This window comes from Capra hircus, chromosome 16, assembly GCF_001704415.2.
Source record: "Capra hircus breed San Clemente chromosome 16, ASM170441v1, whole genome shotgun sequence".
In the NCBI taxonomy this organism is placed as follows: domain Eukaryota; kingdom Metazoa; phylum Chordata; class Mammalia; order Artiodactyla; family Bovidae; genus Capra; species Capra hircus.
The window spans coordinates 72,318,778-72,337,486 of NC_030823.1; the positions used below are offsets into that span (position 1 = coordinate 72,318,778).

The window sequence follows — 18,709 nt, forward strand, 5'->3', positions numbered from 1 at the left end:
GCCACATGCGGGGTGGGTCTCCCTTCCTCAGGTTGGGGCTTAACCCTGAGCCTATATCATGGGGACAGCAGAGGTACCACTTCTGGGAGATCAGGCCCCCTGTTATCCTCTACCTTTCTGCACCTCCCATCCTTAGCCCATCTAATTAATTCAGCTCTTCCAAGACCAATTGTACTTATACAGTTGTGTAATAGCCACTTATACAGTTGCGTATTCTTGGTATACTCTGTTTTAATAAGTTTGCTGATAAGACTGAGTTTAACCAACAGCAAGGAACTGGCCAAGCCACATGTGAGATGTGCTTTCAGAGCCATTGGCTCATTCAGTGCCATTACTTGTCAGGTTTTGCTTTGAGTCTAGCCTTTGGAGATATACCTTTTGGAGGGAACATTTTCATTCATTAGTGACAGGGTCTTTGGTTTTCCTTTACAGAGATTTGATTTGATTCTTTCTATAGAAATAGTCAAATATTTAATGATAAAGCTTGGTTGATGAGGATAAATGATCAGGATAGGTAATGTTGAGCTGTGAATATAAAGCAACAGGACCTAATATCCTATATGACTGAGGAAGTTGCTATAAGAACCTCACCTCAAGAATGATAAAAGTGGAAGTGTTAGTTGCTCAGTCATGTCCAACTCTTTGCAACGCCATAGACTGTAGCCCACCAGGTTCCTCTGTCTGTGGAATTCTCCAGGCAAGAATATTGGATGGGTTGCATTCCCTTCCCCATGGGATCTTCCTGACCCAGGGAAGACGCCTGACCCAGTGCAGGGGTCTCCTGCATTGCAGGCAGATTCTTTACCTTCTGTGTCACCAAGGAAGCCTCAAGAATAGGTCTCCAGTATTTTGAGAAATGCTAGAGCCATTTGAATAAATGCCCAGTCTCTAATGGTGACAACTCTGAAGGGCAACATGCATTTGGATGGATACTCGTAGTCTCATTGCTTTGTCATCATCCATTCATTTATTTGTCCATTCTTGCTACACACATATTGAACATAGATTATATGCTGTTAAACAGCTGAATAAAACTAGATCACAATCCTCAAATTGCTTTGGTATATATAGGGAAGACAAAGAACCAGTAGCAAGACAGTGGGACGTGTGCTCTGATGTTGGTAGGAAGAAGTACTAGGGACATTAGCAAGGGGGCACCCAGCTTGATCTCTCTTTGATGGGGATGGTCAGAGAATGCACCCATGGGAAGATGAAACTTCTTAGGCCAGTAATAGCCAGGTGAAGGTCAAGTTCATTCTAGGCAAAGAGAATAGCAAAGTACAAAGACCAAGAAGTAAGAGACAAGAATGTATGTAACTGAGGGAGGGGGCAAAAGAATGCACAAAGGGTCTGGAAGGGCAAATGTGTACATGGTGGCGAGAGGCAAGGATATGCAAGGCTACAGACTGAAGGGAGATGCGTTTACAGACGTAAACGGGGAGAAGGAGAGTGGATGAGAGATTCATGTATTCATTCAACAGATGTACTGAATGACTACTCTGTGCTAGATGCTGGGGGTGCAACTGTGAACCAGCTAGACAGGGGGTGCCTGTGGTTTACTGTCGTGGTTCTCAACCAGGTTATTTTTGGCCGTTTATCGACCAATTTGTGGTTGGTACAGCTGTGGGCATGATATTGACATCTAGTGAGTGGAGGTCGGGGGCTGCTGCTAACCATCCTATAATGATGAGGACAGTCCCCATGGCAAGGCATTATCCAACTCCAGATATTAACAGTGAAAGGCTGGGAAACCCTGGTCTGGGGGGAGAAAAAAAAAAAAAAAAACAGGAAACCAACAAATAAGCAATGGGAAATTGTGGTGACATTTACGATGGCAGCAAATGAGATCCCAGAATAGGAAATGATGTGGTGGGTGGGCAGAGTGTGGGCAGAAGAACGCAGGCTAGGTGGGTATAAAAAGATCCCTGTGAGGAAGTGACATCTAGCTGAGAACAAAAGAAAGAACCACCAGGGGAGAAGCGTATACCAGGCCAAGGAAGCCATGTGAACAAAGGCTCTGAGGAGGGAGCAAACGGGCTGTGACTGAGGGCGTGAGGAGATGGAGGTGCACAGTGGCATGGTTAGGGGTTCAGATTTATTCAAGGAGAGCGAGCGGAGGACTTGGATAGATAATCCTCCAAGGAGGGTGTCCACGAAAAGATGCTCAGCATTGTTAGCCATCAGGGAAAAGCTAGTGGAAACCACAGTGAGCTGTCACTTCACACCTGTCAGAATGGCTATCAGCAAGATCAGGGGGTCCCTGGGCAGCATAGCGGGTAGGATTCCAGGCTTTCACCGCCATGGCCTGGGTTTAATCCCTGTAGTTGGGGAACATCCCGCAACTTGTGTGGCACGGCCAAAATAAAACAGATGAGGTAAGTGTTGGTGAGGATGTGGAGGGAAGGGAACACTTGGTTACTCTTAAAGGGAATGTAGACCGGTGCAGCCACTGTGGAAAGCAGTATGAAAGTTCCTCAAAAAGTTATTAGAAAAAAACATCTACCATATGATCCTGCAATCCCACTTCCGGTTGTATGCTGGAGGAAAATGAAGTCACTGTCTCAAAGAGATGTCCGTAATGCCCATGTTCGTTGCAGTATTAACCAGGAGATGCAAACAACCTAAGTGTCTATCAGTGGATGAATGGGTAAAGAAAAGGTCACTCGTGCACACACACGCACACACACGTGTGCACACACTACACACATATATACACATGTGCACACACGTGTGTACACACACCACACACACGTGTACACACACAGACTAGAATATTCAGCCATGAAGAGAGAGGGAGATCTTGGGACAACATGCATGGATTTTGAGGGCATTCTGCTAAGTGAGCTAAGGCAGAAAGATGAATACCATATGTCTTCACATATATGAAAGGAAGTGAAAGTGAAGTCGCTCAATTGTGACCGACACTTTGCGACCCCATGGACTGTAGCCTACCAGGCTCCTCTGTCCATGGGATTTTCCAGGCAAGAGTACTGGAGTGGGTTGCCATTGCCTTCTCCAGGGGATCTTCCCAACCCAGGGAATGAACCTGGGTCTCCTGATTACAGACGGACGCTTTACCATCTGAGGCACCAGGGAAGCCCTATATAGGGAATCTGAAAAACCTGAACTCATCAACATAGAGACGAAAATGGTGACTGCCAGGGCTGGAGGGGGGAAGAAATGGGCAGGGGTTGCTGCTCACAGAAGATAAAGGTCTGAGTATAAGAGGCGTAAGTTCTGAAGATCTAACGGACAAGGTGGTAACGATTATAATGATTAACACTGTACTAGACACCTGGAAGTCGTTAAGAGAGTAGACCTGAAGTGTTATCATGACACAGGAAAAGATTATTATGTAAGAGGATAGACGTGTTAACTCACCTTATTGTAATAATCATTCTGTAATATGGGGCTTCCCTGGTGGCTCAGATGGTAAAGCGTCTGCCTACAATGCGGAAGACCAGGGTTCGATCCCTGGGTTGGGAAGATCCCCTGGAGAAGGAAATGGCAACCCGCTCTAGTATTCTTGCCTGGAAAATTCCATGGACTGAAGAGCCTGGTAGGCTACAGTTCATAGGGTTGCAGAGAGTCGGACATGACTGAGCAACTTCACTTCTATGACTATCAAATCATCACATTTGATACACCTTAAACTGGCGTATATTGCACATCCATAATATCTCAATAAAGCTTGGAAAGAAACAGAGTGGGGAAGCCGTTGGAAGGTTTTGAGGAGAGAAGAGTCACAGCCCATTTTACGTTTTAGAAAGGAAGTTCTCTTTGTGTGGAGGTTGGGTTTTGGAACCAAAAGAAGTTTTCCAAGCTGGGAGCTGTCAGCATAAAGACAACACGGAAAGCCGTGAGAAATGGATGGAATCACTGAGGGCAGAAGTAGGCCAGTGCAGACCCGTCAAAGGGTCTCATGCAGGGAGCGACGTGATCAGATAACCCTGCAGGTGAAGTGTGGGGGCGTGGCTTGGAAAGCCTGGGCAGAGGCTGGGCTTGAGTTCCAGGCTGTTGCAGGAATCTAGGCTCAGCGCGATCAGGGGCCTGAGCTCTGACCATGGATGTGGGAGGAAAAAGGGGAAAGGATAGAATCAGTATTTGGCTATAGGAAGCCCAGTGGGAGAATGTTCTGGCCTGACTGCCTGGGTGGTGGGCTGAGTAGGGATTGTGCCTTCTGGAAGTCAGATCTGTTTTCTCTCACTTTGCAAAAGCAGGGAAAACCTGCTGGGGCCCATGGTTTGCCAGGAGGATTGGACCGCAGTGCCCCTGAGCCCACTTGCTCTGTGCAGCCCTCCTTCTCCCTCCTCACTGTGGTTCTCAGGGGCCGCCAGCACTTAAGAGCGTCTTTCTGTGACTGTGTCCCCCAGGCGGGGTCACTCAGGCCTCCCCCTCCCCGTGTGTCCCTGCAGGGGCCCGTGCCTGCTGGCATGCTGATCGAGCGCTCCTCGGACTTTGGCAAGACTTGGCAGGTGTACCAGTACCTGGCTTCCGACTGTGGCTCCACCTTCCCCTGGGTCCGCCAGGGCCAACCCCAGGGCTGGCAGGACGCTCGGTGCCAGACTTTGCCCCAGAGGCCTAACGGGCGCCCGAATGGGGCCAAGGTAGGAGAGGGCACCCTGAGAAACAGGCATGGGGAGAGGTTTCCCACTTCCCATCACTCACGTGGTCACTGAGGCTTTGGGGAATCCGCGAGAACCCTCCCCCTCCTTCGGGCAGAGCTCTGCTGTCTTTCCTGAGCTCCCCAACAGTGACCGCTTTAGGAGACGTACGTGTGAGTGCGTGCTCAGTCATGTCTGGCTGCGACCCCATGGACGGTAGGGGTCCTCGGTCCTCTCCAAGCTCCTCTGTCCATGGGATTCTCCAGGCAAGAATGCTGGACTGGGGTGCCATTTCCTCCTCCAGGGGATCTTCCTAACCCAGGGATCAAACCCACATCTCTTGTGGCTCCACGTCGGCAGGCATATGTTTACCACCGTGCCACCTGGGAAGGAGCCCTCTGGACACCCTAAAGACATTTGGCAGGGCATCAAATGGAAAAGAGGACTTCTGGGCTTGGCGACAGCTCACCTCTTCCTGGGTCTCCCCTTACCCCCACTCTCTGCAGGTCCAGCTCAACCTTATGGATTTAGCCTCTGGGATCCCAGCCACACAAAGTCAAAAAATTCAAGGTCAGTGTGGCTACTCCTCTAGCCTGTGGGACTGTGGGTAGAGAACAAAATAGGCTTGCAGCTCAGATCGTGGACATTTCCGAGTCTTTGCTGCCTCTGTCAGTGGGGTTGGATTGAACTCCGGCCCTGCTTAAGCTCGTAGGGGTATGGTGCTGGCCCGGCCACTAAAAAGGCCCCAGGCAGGGTTGTGGGGGGTCTTTTCGTTGTGGGAGGCTTGGGGAAGATGGGTAGTGAGACCAGAGTTCCTTTCCTTATCGTCCTGCCCTAGGAGACTCTGCGTCTAAATTTTTTTTTCCTTTTTTCCCCATACCTGCCCCCTCCCTCCTTGCTGTTCCCCGCAGAGCTGGGGGAGATCACCAACTTGAGGGTCAACTTCACCAAGCTGGCGCCTGTGCCCCAGAGGGGCTACCACCCTCCCAGCGCCTACTACGCTGTGTCCCAGTTGCGTCTGCAAGGGAGCTGCCTCTGTCATGGCCATGCGGACCGCTGCGCCCCCAGTTCCAGGACTCCTGCCAGCCCCTCCAGCGCCGTGCAGGTGGCCACCCAGGGCGGGAAGGGAGAGGGGAGCAGGTGGGGCAGACTGTGGGCATCCTCGGGACCCCTGGAGAGGGGTGGGGCACTAGATTGAAGACTTGAGTATTTACTGTTTTAGCGATGGCGAAGATGAGTGTAAACGGTTATCGTTTTCAAGGTCCCATTTGGTAGCACTTCTTTGGACCTGCTTTATTATTTGAGATAATTTTTATTCAGTAACATAGGTGTAAGTATAAGTACACATGTAAGTAGAAGTATATACATGGGTATCGCAGGGAACTTAAGGCATTGATTCTTAGCCCTGGCCACACATCATAATTTCCTGGGGAGCTAAAAAGATTACTCGGACCCCTACCTCAGACACTCTAATTGTATTATTATTATTTAAAGCTCCCGGTGATTCTAACATCTTGCCAGGATTGAGAGCCTGGTTCGGGGGACTTTGAAGTCCCATTTAGAGGTGAGATATGGGACAGGAAGAGAAAACAGAGGCTAACACGGATGCTAAGTTCACCCCAGAGCAGCTGAGTCAGATGCATCAGGGATAGAAAGAGAAGCTCCAGCTTAACAAGTGACCCAGGGGCGTTTGCTGGGAGGCCAGGCTTGAGAGCCATCAGCAGAGGAGGGAGACCCTTTTGCACCAAGAAGCAGAGGGAGCTGTCGTTTCACGTCCCTGCTTCTTCTACAATATTAACAATCGGGAGCAGGATACTTGTTCTAGTGATAAAGGCACACGGTCAAATCCTATCAAATCCTATCAGGTGGCCAGCTAGGGAAAATAAGGGGACAGGAGCATTGGGTAGCCTTTTCCTTTCCACTTTCTGGGCCAGTGCTTCCCCCAGGCTGCAGAGGAGGCCAGAGAGAGACCGGCGCCAGGGATGTGTCAGCCGTTAGGGCCTAAAAACGCAAGACCAGAACACAGGCTGAGTGTGATCGCTGGCGTATGAGGATGTAGAGGAGGGTGAGGGCCTGCCCAGCCCCAGTGGTTCTCAACTCTGGCTACACCATGGAAACACCAGGTTATAAAGTACTGATGTCAGGGCCTTGTCCCTGAGATTGGATGGAATTGGGCCTGGGCATTTATATATACAAAGCTCCTCAAATAATGCTTAAGTGTGTCCAGAGTTGAAATCCATGGAGTTAGAGGGACCAGGCAGGCCTGATGAAGGATGTGCCATTCCAGCTGGGCAGGATCTCGCTGGTGAAGAGAGCGAGAAGGGGCTTCTAGGAAGGAAGCAAAGCAGCAGTACAAGCCACAAGGTGGGGAGAAGTGGGGCTTATACCGGGAGCAGCCAGTTCAGCTCAGCTGCGCTGTTAGGAGCGAGCGGAGGGCGGGCATGGAGCAAACACAGTGCAGGTCCTGATGCCAGCCGGCGGGTGGTGAGCTTAATTTGGAAGACAATTAGCAAACAATTGCTATTCTATTTCTGTACCTTAATGAGTCTAGTAACAATTCATCATCACAGTCTCATTAGCCAAGCAACTGCAGTCATAGCTTGTTGGAGATTCTCCAGAGGGCCCACAAGAATTGCAGTTTACCAACAAGGCTGTGTGAGCAAACTTCCAGGCGCTGTTTTGCATTGGGCGGTATGGGGATGGCCAAATACAAGGACCGGGCTTTTAAAAACCCAACAGGAGGAGCAGTGTAGATGTGAATGCATAACAAACACACGTGTGTGTACACATATGCACACGTGCACCACACAAGCCGGCCTCTGGGAGCGTCAGAGGAGCTCAGTGCAGGCTGGAGGAGCTGGGGTCCGGGCTGGGCCCTGGGGTCTAAGCCGAGCGGGAGGGTCAGAGCGGAGAGGGCAAGTCTGTCCCTGGGACGCTCCTGTGATGGTTCCTCCTGGTAAGTGATGGCCCCGCCCCCAGGTGCACGAGGTCTGCGTCTGCCAACACAACACCGCCGGCCCCAACTGTGAGCGCTGCGCGCCCTTCTACAACAACCGGCCCTGGAGACCCGCAGAAGACCAGGACCCCCACGAATGCCAGAGTATGAACCTGGGATCCCCCACCTCCCCTGCAACCACTGGCAGGGGTGCTGGCCCCTCTGGGCTGTGATGACCTCCTCTGGGATACGAGGAGAATCTCGTCTTTATTATTAATATTTAAATCTAAACTGAATTGCCCCTGTAACCAAAGCTCTCCTTGCTCTTTGGGGAAGGAGAGGACCTGTGAGTCACATCCTCCCACCGCCCAGATCTCACAGGGACCACGGGCAGGTTCATACTTCTGATGCCACATGCTGTTCATGCTAACCCAGGTCCTCCTTCCTCCAGCCTCTCCAGTGCTTTATCTTGTGTAGGACACACTTGATCTCCCTGTTGTCATTCTTTCTCTTTCAGATGGCTTCCTGGGGGCAGGGCCCTTCCTTCCATAAATGAGGACAGCCAGGGTCCCAGCCTAGAGGACAGTGACCCAGCAGGAGGCCCATGGTGGCAGTGGGGGAGGATTGGCATGGGACTTTTGAACGGCTCTCTCTTTGGCCCCACACGGATATCATCCTGGGATGAGTCTACACACTGGGAGTCGGGAGGCCTCCGTTCTCCGTTTTCCTTTCTTACTGGCTGCATGAACTGAAATAAATTAAACAAGCCTCCTTGGGCCTCAGTTTCCCCATTTTTCAGACCTGGGCATCTTACAGAGTCAGTGGGGATGCCAGTGAGTTAGCGTGGCGCGTGCTTTGTAGATGCCAACGATGCCGTCTAGTGTTCAACCCCAGGAATCTCCTTTTTCAGGGTGTGACTGCAACGGACACTCAGAGACATGTCACTTTGACCCAGCCGTGTTTGCTGCCAGCCAGGGGGCACATGGAGGTGTGTGTGACAACTGCCGGGACCACACTGAGGGCAGGAACTGTGAACGGTGTCAACTGCACTATTTCCGGAACCGGCGTCCTGGGGCTCCCATTCAGGAGACCTGTATCCGTGAGTAGGGGACCCCGGGCCTCATCTGTCTATTAATCTGCTCTGGGCTCAACAGAGCACACATCCCTGGGGACTCACATGCCCTCAGGAAGCATAAAGACTTGGGGGCAATTGTTTTTGACTTGGCCGTGCCTTCCTAAGCAAGTCACCCAGCCTCTCTGGGTGTCAGTCAATTGGTCAGCTGGTCATTATGTAGAACTTATTGTGAGTATGTGGCTGCTTAGTTGCTTCAGTCATGTCCGACTCTACGACCCCATGGGCTGCAGCCCTCCAGGCTCCTCTGTCCCTGGGATTCTCCAGGCAAGAATAACTGGAGTGGGTTGCCAGGCCCTGCTCCAGGGGAATCTTCCCAACCCAGGGATTGAACCCGGGTCTCCTGCATTGCAGGCGGATTCTTTGTCATCTGAACCACCAGGGAAGCCCTTGTTGAGCATAGGAAAGAAAAAAGTCAATATCAGATACAGTTCCCGCTGTCAGGAAACACACAGATTGTTTGGTAAATGAGGGAGGAAATGAGGGAGCACTTGGCCCGTTTACCTGCCTTTACCAGGTGGTAATGTGGTTTGCTTATTTTTCTGTTTCCGCCAGCATTAAGAACTCCTCTATGGCAGGGATTATTCTTGTATCCTTGGGCCCTAGCACAAGGACAGATAAATAACTGATGCTCCAGAAATGTTTACTGAAGAAATATAAGTCCCCCAGGAGTGACTAAACACATCCATAATGGTCAATAGGGCTTCCTGGGTGGCTCAGTGGTAAAGAACACACTTGCAATGCAGGGGCCCCAAGAGATGCAGGTTCAATCCCTAGGTCAGGAAGATCCCCTGGAGGAGGACATGGCTACCCACTCTAGTTATTCTTGCCTGGAGAATCTCATGGACAGAGGGGCCTGGCAAGCTATAGTTTGTGGAGTTTCAAAGAGTCAGACACAACTGAAGCGACTTAGCACGCATGCAGCGAGGGCCAGTGAATTTGTACAATTCGAATCGAAAGCACTCTGATTCAGGTGGATTAATCATGCAAAACTTTCCAGAAGAAGTAAGAGTCTCTATTTTGAAAGCTATGAAAGGCACCCAGGTGTTAGGGTGAAAGAAAGGTGGTTCACTTGCTGTTGATATTATCTGCTTATGGAAAGAATGAGAAAGCTTGAGTTTGACTTCTGTTTCCAGTACTACTTGCTGTATGACCTGAGTATGTTATTGGAACATCTCTGAGCTTCAGTTTCTTCATCTGTACAACAGGGATAAGCATGGTCAATTCTCAGGGTTATGATAGGATTGCATTAAGGCAACATGCAAGAGTGCCCAGCTCAGTGCTGGCCACAGAGTGGTTTGTTCAGTATATCATGCCAACTGAAACTTTCGTACTACATAACATGTGCCAAGGACTTCCCTGGTAGCTCAGCTAGCAATGCAGGAGAATCCATATTGCAATGAATTCCAAAGAATCTGCCTGCAATGCTGGAGACCCGGTTTGATTCCTAGGTTGGGAAGATCCCCTGGAGAAGGGATAGAATTCTTGTCTGGAGAATCCCAAGGACAGAGGAAGCTCACGGGCTACAGTCCACGGGGTCCCAAAGAGTCAGACGCGACTGAGCTACTAAGCACATCAAGGCACAGCAACACATGCCAAGCCGAGCCCTGTTGCCCCTGCTTTATTGCTCATAAGAGGCCCTATGAGTGTTACATAAGTATCCCCATTTTATAGATGAGCAAACTGAGGCACAGGGGAGCTTAAATAACTTGACTAAGGTGGTCAGGTCCTAAGCCAGGAAGTGGGGGGGCGGGGAATAAGAGTCTGAACCAGAATGTGCTCCCCATGCTCTGCTTTTTCTCTCTGCCCCCCTGGCACCACCTTTGTCTTGCAGCCTGCGAGTGTGACCCCGATGGGGCAGTGCCAGGAGCGCCCTGTGACCCAGTGACTGGCCAGTGTGTGTGCAAGGAGCACGTGCAGGGGGAGCGCTGTGACCTGTGCAAGCCGGGGTTCACGGGGCTCACCTTCTCCAACCCGCAGGGCTGCCACCGTGAGTAGAGGGTCCCAGCCTGCCATGGGGCAGGGCACGCGGCCCTGCGCATGAGCCGGGTGCAGGCCTGGCTCAGAACGGGACAGAGACCGCCCGGGGAGGTGGCCAGGTGCTGGGACTGGTGGGAAAGCGTGGCGGCCTGGTTTTCTAGGTTTTCTGCGGGGGGAGCGCCCGGCCAGGTTCGTCTCCCTGATGCGTGTCCTCTGGGGGAGGGGTGGGGGCCAGACTTGGGTGCCCCCCCTCAGCTCAGCAGCTCCCCCTCCTGTGCAGGCTGTGACTGTAGTGTCCTGGGCTCCCGGCGGGACGTGCCGTGTGACGAGGAGACGGGGCGCTGCGTGTGTCTGCCCCACGTGGTGGGCCCCAAGTGTGACCAGTGTGCCCCCCACCACTGGAAGCTGGCCAGCGGCCGGGGCTGCGAGCCCTGTGCCTGCGACCCGCGCAACTCCCTCGGCCCCCAGTGCAACCAGGTACACCGCGGGCTGGCCCCCACGCCCCCGCAACGTCCCTCCCTGTGGCTCTCGGCCTTGGCAGGCCCGGAGACGTGCGCCTACGGCGGGGCGGGCCTGGTTCCGACCGCGGAGCTTGCGTGCTGGCGGGAGCCTCTGCGGCTGGGTGCGCCGGCGAGTCCCGCTGGCTGACCCGGCTCTCCCCGGCAGTTCACAGGGCAGTGCGCCTGTCGGGAAGGGTTCGGGGGCCTGACCTGCAGTGCCGCAGCCATCCGCCAGTGTCCCGACGGGACCTATGGAGAGGCAGCCGCCGGATGCCGAGGTGCGGTCTGAGAGGCGGGGGCTGGAGGCGGGGGGTGTGCAGACGCCGTGGGGGGTGCGGGCTCGGGTGGGCTTGTGCTGGGGGCGTGCGGGTCTGTGGTGTCTGGTCCACGGGGGCTGGGCCCTGGCAGCCCGTGAGAGTACTTGTCCCCTGCTAGCCCATCCCCATGTCCCCGTGTCCCCTTGTCCCTGTGTCCGCATGTCCCCCTGCTCCCCCCGTCCTCATGTCTCCCTGTCGTCCTGTCCCCCTGTCCCCGTGTCCCGGTGACAGGAGGGCTGTTTGCGCCTCTCTTCCCTGAGAAAGCGTCTCCCAGCTGTGGAGAAACCCCCTCCTCCCTCTTCGCGGATGCAGAAAGTGAGCCTCGCGGGGGTCAGTTTGGCAGACCCCAGTCTGTTCCCAGCCCTGTCGCCCCGGGCGGGGTTGCTCCCCCTCTCCGGGCATCGGCCTCCTAGCCTGGGAAGGGGCACCCTGCCTCGGGTGCTTGCGCCCTTGACGGCGGGCGGGTCCGAGGCGCGCGCGTGCGCTCGGGGAGCGGAGCTCGGGGCCGCGCCTGCACAAAGGGGCTGCTGAGTGAGCCCCGCCGCCCTCGCCATGGTTCTGCTCTGGCCTTGACAGCCTCTCTGAGTCCTAAGACCCCGAGGCCAGAGGGCGCTCCCCGGCAGACGCTCGCCCTCCCTGGCCCCCGGCCCCTGACCATCTTTTCTCCCCCCCCAGCCTGTGACTGCGACTTTCGGGGCACCGAGGGGCCGGGCTGCGACAAGGCTTCGGGCCGCTGCCTCTGCCGCCCCGGCTTGACGGGGCCGCGCTGTGACCAGTGCCAGCGGGGCTACTGCGACCGCGCCCCGGTGTGCGTGGCCTGCCATCCCTGCTTCCAGACCTACGACGGCGGCCTCCGGGAGCGGGCCCTTCGCCTGGCCGGCCTCCGCAACGCCTCTGCGGGCCTGTGGCCCCGGCCGGGCCTGGAGGACCACGGCCTGGCCTCGCGGATGCAGGACGCCAAGAGCAAGATGGAGCAGATCCAAGCCACTCTCGGCGACGCCTTGGTCACGGAGCAGGAGGTGGCCCAGGTGGCCAACGCCATCTTCTCCATGAGGTCATTCCCTCTCCCCACTGAGCCATGGGGGTCCACAGAGTGGCCCATATTGCTTACAGCCCTTTACCATCTACAAAGCCTTTTCCTAGCGCTTCCCTGGTGACTCAGAAGGTTAAGAGCTTTCCTGCAATGCAGGAGACCCAGGTTTGATCCCTGGGTTGGGAAGATCCCCTGGAGAAGGGAATGGCAACCCACTCCGGTATTCTTGCCTGGAGAATCCCATGGACAGAGGAGCCTTCAGGGCTAGTCCATGGGGTTGCAAAGAGTCGGATAAGACCGAGCAACTTCCACGTTTCACTTTCAAGCCTTTTCATGGACGCCTCTCTTTTTCACCGTCACTGCAGTCCTGGGAGGTTGGTGGGATGGGTGTTACTATGTCAGTCTTGCCAGTGAGGAAACGGGCGCAGCTTGGTGACGTGACAGAACCAGCTGTCCACAGAGGGGCAGAGTAGGGGACCAGGAGCACAGGCACCAGCCCAAGTGCCCAGCACTGCCTGCGGGTGTCAGCTCTGGATGAGTCACCCTGGTGGAGGGCATGTGAAAGGCAGGGCTCCGAAAATAACTTGTGTTTGCCTTTGGAACGGGAGCGGTCCCACCCACAGCCCCCTCCTACCAGCAGAGGCCTCTTCTCAGTGAGGTTTGGTTCCGAAGTTTTCATAATGAGTTTTGCCTTCCCTGAGCCCTTGCCAACTCGCTGACTGTGGTGGGGCCGAGCCACCCTGGTGTGCAGTTGGCCTCGGTCTCAGAGCTGAGCAGGGAGCCTGTGGGTATCTGATGGGCTGGGCGTGCCAGCCTGGAGGGGCCTCCTGAAGGATGGTGCATGTGGAGCAGAGGTTGGCCGCGGAGAAGGGGAGGCTAGTGGCAGGGACTGGTCGGGTGGAGCTGCAGAGGGCCGGGGAGGGAGGAGTCTCTGCATACTCAGTGACCATGGGTCAGGGCAGGTGACCCCCCTTTGGGCAGAAACGGACCTGCGGGTCAGCAGCTCTGGGAGCCCTGGTGGGGAGAGGAGAGACCCGGGTGCCCAGGGTCCAGGCGTGGCTGACGGCAGCCTGTAGGGACCCCAGGAGGAGAGGGTCAGGGAATCTCCTTGTGGAAGCTGGTGTGGGGATGCAGAGGAGAGCTAGGAGCCTTAGGCTCACACCCGTCCAGGAGGGAGAGGTTTTTCTGGATCTGCTTGCGTAGGGATGGAGGGAGACGATGCCGGCTTTAGCCCAGCAGAATCCTCTCCCATCTGCAGCTTTCCCTGATGGCCTCTGTTTCTCCTGACTCGGTAGTTGTTTCTCTGGGGGGATGGCTGGGTCTGGGGAGGCAGCCCCTCTCCTGTATTTTAGTGGAAACTTCTCCCCCTACCTTAGGCGGACGCTTCAGGCTCTGAAGCTTGATTTGCCCCTGGAGGAGGAGACCTTGAACCTCCCGGGAGACCTGGGGAGTCTGGACAGGAGCTTCAATCGCCTCCTCGTCACGTATCAGAGCAAGAGGGAGCAGTTTGAAAAGATGAGCAGTGCCGACCCTTCAGGTGAGCGGGGTGAGGGGGAAGTGTGGAGACCCCACGCCAGGCCAGACTTCGGCTCCCCTCCCACTGGTCCTCCGCCTCCAGGCCTGAGGGGTCCAGGGCTGGCTCAGTGAACCTCTCTTCTTTCCCCTCCTGCACCAGGAGCCTTCCGCGTGCTGACTGCAGCCCACCAACGGTCATCCCAGGCTGATCAGCAGGTCTCGGACAGCTCCCGCCGGTTACTGCCGCTCAGGGATAGCCGGAGAGAGGCGGAGAGGCTGGAGCAGCAAGTGGCGGGAGGATCAGGAGCCGGTGGTCCCCAGCTCGCAGCCCTGAGGCTGGAGATGGCCTCCGTGCCTGATCTGACGCCTGCTATCAACCAGGTGATGCCTGGCAGAACCCTACTTTCCCCCTCCGGCCCCACACCAATGGCTGCCCCGCCATTCCCACAGGGGCCATATAGACCCCACTGCCACCCCACCCATCTTGACCCTCAGCCCCTGCCCGGGCTGCTCAGCAGCAACCAAGCCAACCAGTTTCTGGGGGCCCGGTTGCCACAGATATGTCTGTTGGCTGTTGGCTTCCCAGGTGTGGGATGGGAGTGGTTGTTGCAAAGCCTCGGGGACCCCCTTTGACACCTCCATCTCTCTGCAGCTCTGTGGGGGCTCCAGGGAGATGCCTTGCACCCCGGGAGCCTGCCCTGGGGAGCTCTGTCCCCGAGACAACGGCACGGCCTGTGGCTCCCGCTGCAGAGGAGCCCTCCCCAGGGCAGGGGGGGCCTTGCGGACGGCGGGGCAGGTGGCTAAGCAGCTGCAGGCGTTCGGCGCCCAGCTCCAGCAGACCAAGCAGATGGTAGGTGTGGCGAGTGGCGGTGGGCGCCCGTAGTAGGGGAAGGCAGAGGGGACAGAGCCCCCGGGCGAGTCAGAGCTCCTGTTTGGCAGCCAGGAGACACAATCCCAGAGGTGTCAGCTGACTTGCCCGCATGGCCCCACAGCCAGCGGGGCATCTCAGGCGACTCTAGTGGTAAAGAACCCGCCTGCCGGGGCAGGAGACATAAGGTACTCAGGTTCAGTCTCTGGGTCGGGAAGATCCCCTGGAGGAGGGCATGGCAGTCCACTCCAGTACTCTGGCATGGAGAATCCCCATGGACAGAGGAGCCTGGTGGGCTACTGTTCATGGGGTCACGAAAGACTCGGACACGACCTGAGCGACTTAGCAGGTGGCACGCATCACAGCAAGTGAGAGATGGAGGCCAGTGCGTCTACATCACTTCTTGTGAGGCCAAACCAAGCTAGTTGCACATCTCCCAGGTGGATCCTGGGTAGCCGATGCCTGCAGACCCCCACCCCCTCCATGGGGGCCGCCGAGAGGCTCCCTGGGGGCTTCGAACCCTGCTGACCCACAGCATGTGTCTGCAGATCAGGGCAGTGGAGGAGGCTGCCTCTCAGGTCCAGTCGGACACTCAGCGCCTGGAGACGCAGGTGAGCGCCAGCCGCTCCCAGATGGAAGAGGACGTCAGACGCACGCGGCTTCTCATCCGGCAGGTGCGGGACTTCCTCTCAGGTGAGCCGGTCCTCACCCTCCCCTGGGCGGCTTTCTGGGAAGGCGTGTCTAAGCCATGTTTTGAGAGTAGGACTCTGGGTTAGGCGAGCAGTTGATGGCCTCTACTGGGAGGTCCTTGTGAAAGCAGGTGGTTGGGGAAAATCTCATTTGATCAAACTGCCTGCTGGCCCCCAGGGCCCCGTTCGCTGTCCCCTGACCCTCCACCCCCCACTTCCCATTCCTCCATCAGCGCCTCCTCTCCCTGGACCAGTCCCCATTTTCACCTGGGCGGCTGCTTCCTCTCCCACCTCCTTCTGGCCTGTTCTCCACCCAACAGCCCGAAACATCTTTGAAACGTGCAGGTGGGGTGGCATTCCACGCACTCCTAATGTCCTTCACTCCACGGCCTCTGTCACCTCCTGGGTGTGGCCTGGAGCCTGTCTGTTTGACTCACAAACTGTCCTTGAACAGGTCAGCTCTCGCTAACCTCAAGAGTGCTCTGTCTCTTTCTCTGCCTGGGATGCTCTCTCCAGGGCGACTGATTCTTGCCCTCCAGGTCTGAGTGTACAGATCTCCCTCGAGGGGACTTTCCTGATCATCCCCTCCAGTCATCCCCCTCCCCCAGCCCCCTCCGGAGTCAGCCCTTCGTCGCTCTGAGCCTGTGGTTGTTGAATTCTTCTGTCAACGAGTGTGTTGCTTGTCTCCGCGCCAGACTCTCAACTCCAAGAGGCCAGGGATGGCTGTGTGTCTTATTCACTGTGTCCCTGAGAAAGCACCCAATGTTGGTTGCATGAGTAAAGGAACCTGGGGCACTCCCGAGCTACCCTGGGGAGCGGCAGAGATGCCAGGACAGGACTCAGGAAATTCGTGGAGCTTTGGGCAAGTTGCTTTCCTCTTTGCCTCCATGTTCGCTTCTGCCAACCGAGATGAGAGTATTTTGCAAGTTTATTCTGGGCATCAAGCAACTGACGTAAAATGTGTTTTGAAAAATGAGAGGTGCCTCAGGAATGTGAACCGATATTGTTAGATTTCTGGTTCCTGCCCGGGTACTTGCTTGGCTGGGAGCCGAGGGCTTGGTGTGACGACAGTGTTTCCTCCTGCTATTATTGGGGTGCCTTGGCTCCAGGAGCCCGGAGCTCCCTCCTAAGTGCACGTGGCAGGTTGGAGAGAAGCAGGAAGGATCTGCCTGAGGTGCCCTGAGTGGCCCCAGGCCAGGCTGCAGTCAGCACCCGCTGGAGATCCTCAGAATGGAGACGTGCCAATGGGGCCTGACGGCAGATGAAGGGGCAGGCCAGAGTTTAGGGCTCCAGCCCCCGAGTGAAGCCGAGTAAGGCTGACCCCCCTCCTGCATCGACCCCAGCCAGAGGTGAGAGGGGGTCGGGAGCCTGTCCTTGGGGTGCTGCCCTGGCTCCTGTGAATGGGCAGGGGGCTGCCAGGCTGTGGAGTGCCTGCTGCCCCCTCAACTCAGATTGAGTCCTGAGACAGGAGGCGGGGAGGAGAGGAGGAGAGGGGCCTTAGCCAGGACAGGAAGGAGCCGGGGCGGTTCTCACTGCCTCCAAGGCCATGGGTTCTCGTGTCCAGGGTCCTACTGCAGGCGGCACGCGTAGCAGCTGCTGTGGGCATGCAGGGTCACCCAGCGAGGGCGGGAGAGCATGAGGCCAGCAGAGGAGGGCGGGGATCCTGTCTTTCCCAGGTCTTCAACAGAAGTGACAAAAATAATAAACCAGGTGTACGGAGTTCTTACTGAGTGCCAGGCCTTGTTTTGAAGTGTTTCACGTATTCCCTGATTTAATCCTGCATGCCTGCCGCTTTGTAGATGAGGGCGCCAGACACAGGGAGGGTAAGAAGCCTGCCCACGGGCACCCAGCTTGGGGCGGGTGTGGGTAGGGCTCGCCTAACTCCAGGGTCCACACTTTAGATCATTGCACTCTGAGATGGAGGCCCCCCTCCTCGCCACACACACACACACACGCACGCACGCACGCACGCACACACACACACACACTCGCTTCCTTGTGCTTGCTCATGTTCATCTTCTCCTTGCTCTCTCTCCCCTGCCCTGACTTGCACCTGCTAATTCCTAGTCACCCTCTAAGCGTCCTCTAGGTATCTCAGTCTCCAGGAAGCCTCTCTAGACCCGTCAGAGCGGGTTAGCCGCCCCTCCAAGGGCGCCTAAGTGGTTAGATGCCCCCCTCACAGGTGCCGCCCTCACACCCCGTGCTTGGCCCCATCACCCAGGGTTGTGCTCCTTTGTTCCGCTAGATTCCAAGCTCCATGAAGTCAGGAACCAAGTCCAATCTGGTTTGCAGCCTCTGTGCCCCATGTCCTGCTGCTCAGAGCAGTGAAAGTTTGCTGAGCCCACCCTGAGACTCAGAAGCCCACGAAACTGTGTGACTCAGACCAAACCCTCGGGCACAGCTGAAGTGAAGCAGAACGGAGGAAGGGCAGGCGCTAGGTGGGGGTGTGCTCGCCATGGGCGGCTTTCTGGGAAGGCGTGTCTAAGCCATGTTTTGAGAGTAGGACTCTGGGTTAGGCGAGCAGTTGATGGTCTCTACTGGGAGGTCCTTGTGAAAGCAGGTGGTTGGGGAAAATCTCACTTGATTAGACTCAGCTGCAGTCATGGCCTGGGCTCCTGTGGTGTGCTGCTCTGACCCCGTAAGAACCCAGTAGCAAAGAGGCATGGTTTCCACCTTTCAAGAATGTCCTTCCACCTGGCACGGGGAGGGGACTTGGTCTGGGACCTGTGTAGCCACCTGGTTAGGAAGCTTTTGATTGCAGAATAAGGCTATTCTTACCTGGGGCCCCCAGAAAAGTTCCAGTCACAGGGCAAACCATCTGGGTAGGCGATGCCCCCTTCCTTCCCACAGCGGTACCAGTGGAATCTGTAGAGTGACCACGGGGAAGGCGATGTCACATCTGTACGTCTGATCTTACTCTCTGACCCGGAGGTGGTTTGTGAAATTCCTGATAATTGTTTCCTATCAGCTCCTTTCACAGATCAGAAGACTGAGCTCAGAGAAGCTAGCTAACTTGGCCTCGGTGGCTTGAGTAGAAAAGGGGAGGCCTGGGTCTGGAGCCCCTTCAGCCACTCATTTGCTGTATACAGAGTGCCTCCGGGTGCCAGGCACCGTGCGCGGGGCTGGGCTATAGCCA

General features: G+C 55.8%; 1 protein-coding gene across 1 annotated transcript in view; it reads left to right on the forward strand.

Annotated features, from left to right (window-relative positions):
• Positions 1-18,709, forward strand: part of LAMB3 (laminin subunit beta 3) — a 42,506-nt gene that overhangs the window by 16,826 nt on the left and 6,971 nt on the right. Inside the window, exons 6-18 of the mRNA XM_018060783.1 lie at positions 4,416-4,607; positions 5,111-5,174; positions 5,516-5,709; positions 7,584-7,704; positions 8,450-8,638; positions 10,506-10,661; positions 10,932-11,128; positions 11,318-11,429; positions 12,144-12,522; positions 13,878-14,038; positions 14,177-14,397; positions 14,669-14,866; positions 15,433-15,577. Coding sequence (XP_017916272.1) covers positions 4,416-4,607; positions 5,111-5,174; positions 5,516-5,709; positions 7,584-7,704; positions 8,450-8,638; positions 10,506-10,661; positions 10,932-11,128; positions 11,318-11,429; positions 12,144-12,522; positions 13,878-14,038; positions 14,177-14,397; positions 14,669-14,866; positions 15,433-15,577 — 2,329 coding nt within the window. The remainder of the gene's footprint in view (positions 1-4,415; positions 4,608-5,110; positions 5,175-5,515; positions 5,710-7,583; positions 7,705-8,449; positions 8,639-10,505; positions 10,662-10,931; positions 11,129-11,317; positions 11,430-12,143; positions 12,523-13,877; positions 14,039-14,176; positions 14,398-14,668; positions 14,867-15,432; positions 15,578-18,709) is intronic.